The 10,000-nt window shown below is 34.3% G+C and overlaps 2 protein-coding genes across 3 annotated transcripts in view; one reads left to right on the top strand and one right to left on the bottom strand.

Annotated features, from left to right (window-relative positions):
• Positions 1-10,000, top strand: part of LOC144959425 (adrenocorticotropic hormone receptor-like) — a 28,676-nt gene that overhangs the window by 4,627 nt on the left and 14,049 nt on the right. Inside the window, exon 2 of the mRNA XM_078892008.1 lies at positions 1,389-1,521. Coding sequence (XP_078748134.1) covers positions 1,389-1,521 — 133 coding nt within the window. The remainder of the gene's footprint in view (positions 1-1,388; positions 1,522-10,000) is intronic.
• The window catches only part of LOC144959424 (uncharacterized), a 9,616-nt gene continuing 1,124 nt past the window's right edge, over positions 1,509-10,000 (bottom strand). The window contains exons 1-3 of one of the 2 annotated variants that reach the window (XM_078892006.1): positions 7,992-8,635; positions 6,117-6,299; positions 1,509-4,476 (exon numbers count right to left, since the gene is read on the bottom strand). In XM_078892006.1, the coding sequence (XP_078748132.1) occupies positions 3,113-4,476; positions 6,117-6,299; positions 7,992-8,022 (1,578 nt within the window). In that variant the 5' untranslated portion in view covers positions 8,023-8,635 and the 3' untranslated portion in view covers positions 1,509-3,112. Of the gene's footprint in view, positions 4,477-6,116; positions 6,300-7,991; positions 8,636-10,000 lie in introns of those variants that run through there. The other variant, XM_078892007.1, reaches the window with a different exon arrangement.

Raw genomic sequence — 10,000 nt, forward strand, 5'->3', positions numbered from 1 at the left:
TACTCACGTTCATCTCTCACCGTACTCAGGTGTAAAATGAGCCGCGCAACGAATCGAAATCAAAACCCAAGACTCATGGTTCTGTCAATACATTCAATTATTAGCACCTAGGTCATCCCGACACAATACTGCTTTGAGACGGCGAGTCACATTTATCATCATATCAACAATACAACGGTTTTACAAAATATCATTGTCATTATTAGCTCAGATGTTTTATTGCAACCAATTCAATTACCAAAAAAATTGACCTTTTTATATAGCGCAATATCCACTTAATGTGCTCAAAGCGCTTTGCAAGGGGTCACTGGCCAACAGCGACATTTAACACTTAGGACGGGACATGACGCCAGTTAGGCGATTTAACATTTTTTTCGGACAGAGACAACGCTGTAAACGGCTAGGTATTCGTTTTACACCTGAGTATGGTGAGAGAATATTAGTAAAGAGTCTTTTCCAAGGACTCAACTATGCGCCGAGCGAGGCTCGAACCCAGGACCTTCCGATCCGATAGCGAGTGTCATACCACTAGATCACATAGCCGCAACTGATAATCCAGTTTGAAATGAGCAGCTGAGCAAAATTAATCATGCTCCAAAAATCGAATTATTTATCAAAATATTCGAAGAACAATTATGTGAATGTTTTGAATAACACCAAAGTAAAACATGCATTTAAAACAATCGTCTCTAGATAAGTTTTTTGCAAAAATATATCGTGCGAATCCTTTTAAGTTAAAAAAAAATAAGTTCAGGCCTAACGGTTATGGGTTATAGGCATGTGAGTGTGTCATATAGATAGTATGCGCTTGGCTAAGAAGCTTATAACATTGCCATCCGGAAGTATAACGGACCAACACACAAAATTGTGTGTATCCATGAACGTTTATAGTCGGGGTAATACAGTTCAGTGAGCATTACTCATAAACGCGGATGGCAAAAAACATCAACAAAGACCTGAGTGACGTCATCTTCGAACTATCTATAGGCATGTGAGTGTGTCATATAGACGAGTTCTTACATGAAGAGAATTATGATGAAAACAATGTTTATATTGACATGATGATTAATGTTTGTTAAAAAATGGCAACAAATGTTAAGGTCGTCGCCATTTTACTCTCAGCAATGTTGCGTCATCTTTCTCTGATATCGTACTTCTGGACACGGTTTTGAAAAATTCATTGTATCTTTTTTTGTTTCTCAATTCATATTCATAAGATTTTGGCAGTCTACATATAAAGATTTGCTTTATTTTAAAATTGAATTTGAAAGAAATCCAATGAAGAGTTTTAGAGATACAAGCTGACAAAAAGCATCACGTTTTTAGGGGGGGGGGGTGACCAACTGATATACTACTAACGACTTTTCAAAAAATCTGTTTTTCTCCAGAGGCGTTGATGTTTTTGGAATCAAACAATGTCACTGAAAATATTACGGAAATGACGTCAGCAGACGATGGTTTGAGTTCCAATGCGTTGCTTAGCAACGGAAGCAGCGCTGTTTGCGTGCTTTGTCAGTATAGGTATGTAAATATAACTATGGCAAAAACGAAAGTTATGAAAGGGCAATAGTGATCGATTGTTTATGGAAAGTCTCTTAACCCTCTCTTTACCACCCATAGGAAAATCGACACATTCGTTACGATTTCACAACAATTTTCTTATTCTGATTACATTTTGTTATATGTTATAGTTATAGCCATAAAAACTCGACAATGTGTTGCAGAGGTCATTTTTCTGAACAAAATATAGAATATCTCGATAGTATTCTGATGATGGAAAAATCTACTTTTCTGTTGGTTGGAAAATAGCTGGTAAGGAGAGGGTTAAACTGTTTGAGACAGAGAGAGAAAGAGAGACAGAAAGAGAGAGAGAGAGAGAGAGAGAGATAGAGAGAGAGAGAGAGAGAGAGAGGACTAGAGAGAAGTATATTATATTAAACATACTGGAATGAATTAGGTTTATATAAGTGTATATAACTATATCATAAGATATCTATTTATAACAATATTGAGATGAGAGAGAGATAAATATATAGAGAGAGAGACAGAGAGCGACACACACAGAGAGAAAGAAAGAGAGAGAGAGAGAGAGAGAGAGAGAGAGAGAGAGGGGTGGGGGGGGGGTGGGGGAATGTACATTGTAATGTATTTAGTTTGTGTGTAATAAGACATGACTATTTGAAACACTATGAGAATTGCCTGAAAAGGAAAAAAAAAAGATTTATATATTATCTATAGGTACATGCTATATTCTTCTTCAAGTAGATGCCTGTTATCGCACCCCCCCCCCCCCACCCCCTGCCCCCCGAATATATCTCCCAAAAACCACCCTCATAAAAGTGACCCATCTTCTCAAAACGGTATTATGTCGGGATGAACCAGATATTAAAATGCCGAATTAAATCTAAACTGGTCTAAAATTTGAACTATTGCTATTTACCATTCTAAGATACGTCATCCATTCTCTTCAATAAAATATACAAACTCATTGCAAGGCTGATATTTCCGACCATAAACTCCATTTTCAGCATCTTAATCATTATTCCGACATAATACCGTTTTAAGACGAGGGGTCACAAATTATGACCAAAACTCGCACAAACAATGCGGATGACTCATTCTTGAACTTGGCATGTCAAATTATCCTAACACGTGAAATACAATCAAATTTTTACAAATCATGATATTCAAAGCAGCAATAACCAAAAGAAAAAAATTATTACAATTCATTAAAGAGAGATAAGTTTACAATGGAAGACACAAAAATATTAATAATAAAAATATACTGCTAAAACTAATACTAATATACATCTGACTGTTTCCCCGTAGCCAAGGACTCCGACCAGTGTCAGGACAAAGCAATTAATCTAATTCCGAGACAGAGACAAAAGGTCATTCGGACAACACATAAGGTGACAAAAAACACAGCAAGTGATCTCCTGTCCGTTATTCTTCTAGCATGATTGGTGATGGCCAATTTATTGATATTATATTTTGACTCACATCACGAGAGGCTTCTCACAGATTGAAATTCCTTTTTGGAAATCGATGTGCGTATCAAATAGTTTTAGGACTAAAGGTACTTGCACGCTGAAACTCATATACAATGATCTTATTTATTTGGACAAAAGCATGTCTCTACTGTTTCTTTAAAGGAATCATAAGACCAAAAAAATAATTTAAAAAATAAAAAAAAAATAAAGATAAAAAAAATAAAATAAGAACCTTTACTTGATTGATAGGTTCCGGACAAACCAAGGGGAAAAAAATCCGCGGAATCTGAAACCACGGAATTCCGCGGATAACATCGATCCCTGATATCTGTAATCCAAGATAGACCACTGATATTGTTGCCGTCTCGGCAGCCATGATGACTATTAGGTGGCATGTAGGGTGCCATGAAGAAGTTAAAAACACGTGCTCCGCTACTTCCGGGACACGTGGCCATATCGTAGCAACTGTTGATGAGGATTCCTTCCTTTTTGTTTGTACCGTAGGCTGAAGGGAATATTTGTGGAAGTCCGTCATGGCAATGAAAATACTCACGAGATACTTCAAACATACGAACGTCGACCTGGAACGGCATGGTAAACGATTTCTTACCTAAATCTGAAACAAAAGTAATCCCAGGTGGCAGCCTCAGCCAATCAAAACCTGTGCTTATATGTCCTAGATTTGGCTGGGAAAACTGTGGGAAAATAATTGTGACGTCACATCTCAACGTGAGAATCGCTTCGTTCCAACCAGTTATAAATGGTTTAAATGTTGGCTTCTCATTGAATATGTCAAAGTAATCTTTATGTTGCCAAAAGAGGGTTTCGTTGTGTTCCTTGTCGCTGACGAGGAGGCGAATTTTAGAATTCGTCTGCAGTCTGACTGGTTGTTGTCCAGGTAGTTCAATGATGAAGTTGCTGTTGAAAATCCCTATAGAAATACGTTTGCTAATTCCATGGGGATGAGACACTAATATTGTCTTCAATGAATGCAAAGGGAAAGGCCAGATTACGTAGTTAAAGTTGCATAGGATTTTTAACCTGGACGCCAATTTATCATCTTTAGCAACACACATCACCAAACAGGTATCTGTGTACACATGTGTGCTATTCTCGTCTATTATGTCAACACCATAAAGATATTCAACACCTTTTCTATCATCAGAGTCAAAAAACAATTCAAAAACTGCATTTTTGGCCTCTTCTTTATTAAAAATTACATGGGTTGCAGTGGAAATAACGAAAAGGCACTTGGTAATATGATTTGTAAAGTTACTACTTAATATTTTTGTTTTGAAGCAACGAAGATACGGTCCTTGGTCTTCGTGACTTTCCTCCTGGTAAAACTCAAGGTACCCGGTACCGTATCGACTCCACGTTGTATGGCCTCTGTAATCTCGGAATGGGTACGGTTTGTTTGTATTTGGGTAAGTATCCGGACGGGCTTTACTGATTACCGTCCCCGTGATCCTCACTGTCCTATCTGTAAATAATAAATAGAATAGTATCATTTAGTTATAAACTGGCAGAAATCTAACATAATGTTATGAAATAATATACCATAACACTGCAGACGAACACCCCCCCCCCCTCTGTAGCCTTCATGTTCCGTGCAATATTGATAGCATCTGTCGAGAACTGCATTGCAGAAGTAAAATGTTGGATAGAAACGAATAAGTTGAAATTGAATGATGAAAAGACTGATGGTATGCTATGCACCAGAAATAAAATTTGGAATGACTTGATGGAGCATTTAAGTGTGAATAAAATTGGTTCAATTCAGCCCTCGACAAGCGTTAGAAATCTCGCGGTATTCCTGGAACATGATTTATTTCTCAATGAAAATTGAAGAAGACAGCCTCTGTAAAACTATTACAAAAAATCTTAAGAAAATATCCACCATTAGAGATTTTCTTACTAAAGATGCAACAATGAAACTCGTCACAACTCTTGTTTTATCACGTCTAGACGATTGCAATGGTCTTTTATCTACTATAAGCCATGATAAAATCTCACGCTTTGCAAGTCATACTGAACAGTGTGGCTAAATTAGTAACAAATAAGGTGATTAGCGAGAACACACTTTCTATTTGTTTATTTTTTGGTTTGGTTCAATTTGTTCGAGTTTCAATGAAACTTTGATTGGCCTGAATATAGACTAGACAGTCGACCATGGACATCATTGTAGTCCGATCAATCAACGGTCAATATCACGTGATTTGATTCATTATGGCAAAAGTAAGTTCAAATATGAAACGGAACGAAAAATGATCTATACCGGATGTGTTGCTAATTTCCTCTTTGGAAATCTTTTCCGTTGAAAGTATGAAGGTACTAGAGAGCTTGATGTTACCAGTACAAAATAACCGAATTAGCCTAGCTAGTCAGAGACTGGAAAACGTTTATAAAATCCGAATTTTAGTCACTTGCTCCGCTCAGGTTTAAGACTAGCAAGTCATTTGCTAGACTGATAAAGAATTAAATCTAGTCCGCTAACATAAAATTGGGCCCAGAAATCTATTTGATTACACGGCTATGTGGACGAAACGTCGATTGTAAGGCAACAGAGTTTTTTTGACAGAGACAAAGCTACTATCGGGATGGAGTCATACGACCTTAGTGCCCTGAGAGAGTGTGAGTAACTTTTGTACCAAAGATTCAACGTTGGGCCACCTACAGGGCACTTGAACCAGTGACATATCGCTCCCTTGTCGAACATAAAACCACAAAACCAGAGTCTCTTTCTTCAATGTGGCTATGTGGTCTTTTGTTACGACACTAGCCTTTAGACTGGGAGGCCTAGGGTTTGAGTCCCGCTCTGAGCGGTGCATAATTCTTGGAAAAAGTCTCTCTACTCACTATCTCTCACTGTACTCAGAAGTGAAATTACTAGCTGGCAGTTAACAGTTACTATGTTGAGTAAAAATTGTAACATCGCCTAACAGGCTTCGTCTCTCATCCTACTTGTTAAATTGTTGCTGTTGGCTATGGACCCCTCGTTTAGTGGATATTGTCCTATAAAAACGTCCAAGTTTTTTTTTCTGCCTCTTCTTCCTCCTCCTCCTCCTCCTCATCCTTCTCCTCCTCCTACTCATTCCCTACACTCTCACGATTCTGACTCACCGATTACATTTTTGGTAATTGCCCTTCCATAATTAGATCCGTAGAGGTTTTCAGAGGTGCATTTCTTTTCGAACTCTTCAACAGTCATAAAATCAGCATGTCCGGGATTATGAGTGCAATATGCGAAACCTTTGACGGAACTGCAGTGATCATCTTCAGAGAATATCTCACAGTGGTGAACGCCTGAAAAAAGAAACAATTCAAAGAGTGAATGAAGATGACGTCATTCAGTCATCACTCTGTTCTTTGTTATTGTCTTCAGACCAAAAGTTGGTTGATTTGCTCTAACAAATCCCCCTTAATTATACCGTAGCCATTGTAAATTTGTAGCCTGACACTGACCAAAAAAGACGCCAAAAGACAAGTCTTTGGCCAAAAAAAGAAAACAAATCGTGAGTTGTATTCAATAGTTCAACCAATGGAATCACTTGTTTCCTTGAGCACAACTAACGACAACTCACCACTGCACAATCCTAAAAAAAATGACGTCAAACTATGTCTTAGAGTATTCTAATGTCAGGCTATAAGTTAACAATGGCTACGGTTCCGGTGTCAGGCTATAAGTTAACGATGGCTACGGTCCTAGTGTCAGGCTATAAGTTAACGATGGCTACGGTCCTAGTGTCAGGCTATAAGTTAACGATGGCTACGGTCCTAGTGTCAGGCTATAAGTTAACGATGGCTTCGGTTCTAGTGTCAGGCTATAAGTTAATGATGGCTATGGCTTTAGTGTCAGGCTATAATAAGTTAACGATGGCTACGGTTCTAGTGTCAGGCTATAAGATAACGATGGCTACGGTCCTAGTGTCAGGATATAAGTTAACGATGGCTACGGTTCTAGTGTCAGGATATAGGTTAACGATGGCTATGGTTCTAGTGTCAGGCTATTAGTTAATGATGGCTACGGCTCTAGTGTCAGGCTATAATAAGTTAACGATGGCTATGAGCATACTGTAGGGGAATCAGAAAGATGTGTTGTCATTAACCATCATCAATAAAGCACTCTTTGATCATGAACCGAAAAATTGGAACCAACAATAAGTATTGACTTTAATTATTATTATGGTTATAATAATAATAACAATAATAATAATAATAATAATAATAATAATAATAATAATAATAATAATAATAATAATAATAATAAAATAATAATAATAATAATAATAATAATAATAATAATAATAATAATAATAATAATATTATTATTATTATTATTATTATTATTATTATTATTATTATTATTATTATTATTATTATTATTATTATTATTATTATTATTATTATTATTATTATTATTATTATTATTATATATATTATTATTATTATTATTGTTATTATTATTATTATTATATTATTATTATTATTATTATTATTATTATTATTATTATTATTATTATTATTATTATTATTATTATTATTATTATTATTATTATTATCATTATTATCATTAATATTATTATTAACACTATTATTATTATTATTATTATTATTATTATTATTATTATTATTATTACTACTACTACTACTACTACTACTACTATTATTAATATTATCATTATTATTATTATTGTTATTATTATTATTATTATTATTATTATTATTATTATTATTATTATTATTATTATTATTATTATTATTATATTTCTTTCATTCTTTCTCAATCTCTCTCTCTCTCTCTCTCTCTCTCTCTCGCTCTCTCTGTATCTCTCTTTCTTTCTTTCTCTCACTCTTTCTCTATCCCCTTCTTTCCGAGTGACGTCAACCAAGAACTATCTATACAAGCTTTACAGTAAAGTAATACCCGAAGTGGTTTTAGTAGCATGCTGGTTATGGTAACAACTAAGATATGAAGAATATGAGTGTAAAACTTACATTTTTCGTCGAAAGGGAATCCGTGTGCCATTGTGAAATATTAGGATACAGAACAACATATATTATATATCATTCAATGTGTAATATTGAATGTTCTTGGAACATTAAACAATTACAACTACACACACTAGCATGTGTTTTGTTTGTTTGTTTGTTTGTTTTTAAGGGTTTTACGGCGCTTGCAACACATTTAGGTTATATCAGCGCCAGTAAAAAGGAAGAAAATGGGATAGTAAAAAGTTCTAGAGTTACAATTAAAGCACCCAAGAAAAAGTAAGACAAAGGGGAACTGAGAACAAATAGGGATCAGATGTAGATTCCAAGAGCATACCACCAATGTGCTTAGTTTGAAATCACCTATAAGTCTCATCCGGACACAAGCACAAAATCCAACAAAGAGGAACACACTCAAATGCTTACATTATACATTCAAAATAAAAATAATAATACATAACAGAGAGATGATTTACAAGGAAAAAAAATATCATCTCCCAAAACAATAACTATGCATTTGACTGTTTCCCTCCCAGCCAGGGCCAGGAAAAAACCAAGTAATCTCATCCCAAGACAAAGGCAGAAAGCATGTTGGAAAACAGATATAAGGGTATAGAAGACACAGTATGTAGACTACCTCCCTGCCCGTTATGGGAGGTCAGGATCCCCACCCAGCAGTAGCATGTGTAACATGTCTCAAGTGTTGTGCAGTCGGCAGAGTGAGCTGACTCATTTGCGGATTTTCCCGATATTAGTTACAGAAGAACGAATCCTAGGAAACTTAACTGTATTACGGATGATAAACATTAGATTTATGAATAGTAACAGAAATATTATTATAATACCACTCCTTTTAGCTCAAAGACCCTCCACTCGCTTAGTTCAGGTGCGTTAGTTAAGACTTATCGTGTCAATATTGTGCCACCGCTCCCCCCCCCCCTCCCCTCTCTCTCTCTCTCTCCCTCTCTCCCTCTCTCTCCCTCTCTCCCTCTCTCTCTCTCTCTCTCTCTCTCGCTCCCTCTCTCTCTCTCATCAAAATAGCAACATTTGCCAAAAATTAACCAAAAATTTGCCGCTAGTTTTACAAAAATCAAACAATTAAAACAACATGTACGGTAAAAAAAAATTTGACACAAATAGGGCATTTTGTAGAATATTGATGTCACAACATGTCAACATGAATTTATTTACATTTTGAATGGTTTGAAATAATAATAATAATAATAATAATAATAATATATAATAATAATAATAATAATAATAATAATAATAATAATATAATAATAATAATAATAATAATGATAATAATAATAATAATAATAATGATAATAATAATAATAATAATAATAATAATAATAATAATAATAATAATAATAATAATAATAATAATGATAATAATAATAATAATAATAATAATAATAATAATAATAATAATAATAATAATAATAATAATAATAATAATAATAATAATAGCCATAGTAAGTAATTAAGTAAAAAAAGAAGGAAGTAATCAAAATATTTTATAAACTATTTAGCCTCTTAAAATTGCGAAATCAAAGTGAACAATCGCATAAAAAAATTCAAAATTTGAAAACTAATTAAGGGGAGGAAAAAACTAACTATTCACAAAGGAAGAGAAACAAAATTCGTTTTTCAATGGGGGTACATTAAATTTGTATTCTCGACTTACTATCCAATTTTGAGCATAATTATTATTGCTTTATAATATAGGCCTAATGGGTTTTTGAGTGAAAAACATGGAAAAAATCATGAAAAATCATGATCATATCATGAAAACTAAGTGCAACTTGTGGCTAAAAATGAAATTGCATTTTATGAAAAATATTTTAATAGAACACATTTTGTTAACATAAATGATAAATGTGATAAATTTCTTAGGAAAAGAATTAAACTTTTAAAAGTAAAATTTTTGACTGCAATAAAATAAAAATAGGAATTTGGGATTATGGGATGAAGGACGCTAGAGCTCTTCAATAAAAAGAAAAAAAAAAGGC

The sequence above is a fragment of the Berghia stephanieae genome, chromosome 14 (genome assembly GCF_034508935.2).
Source record: "Berghia stephanieae isolate SIO BIC M18660-M18661 chromosome 14, UCSD_Bste_1.3, whole genome shotgun sequence".
NCBI classification, from domain to species: Eukaryota; Metazoa; Mollusca; class Gastropoda; order Nudibranchia; family Aeolidiidae; genus Berghia; species Berghia stephanieae.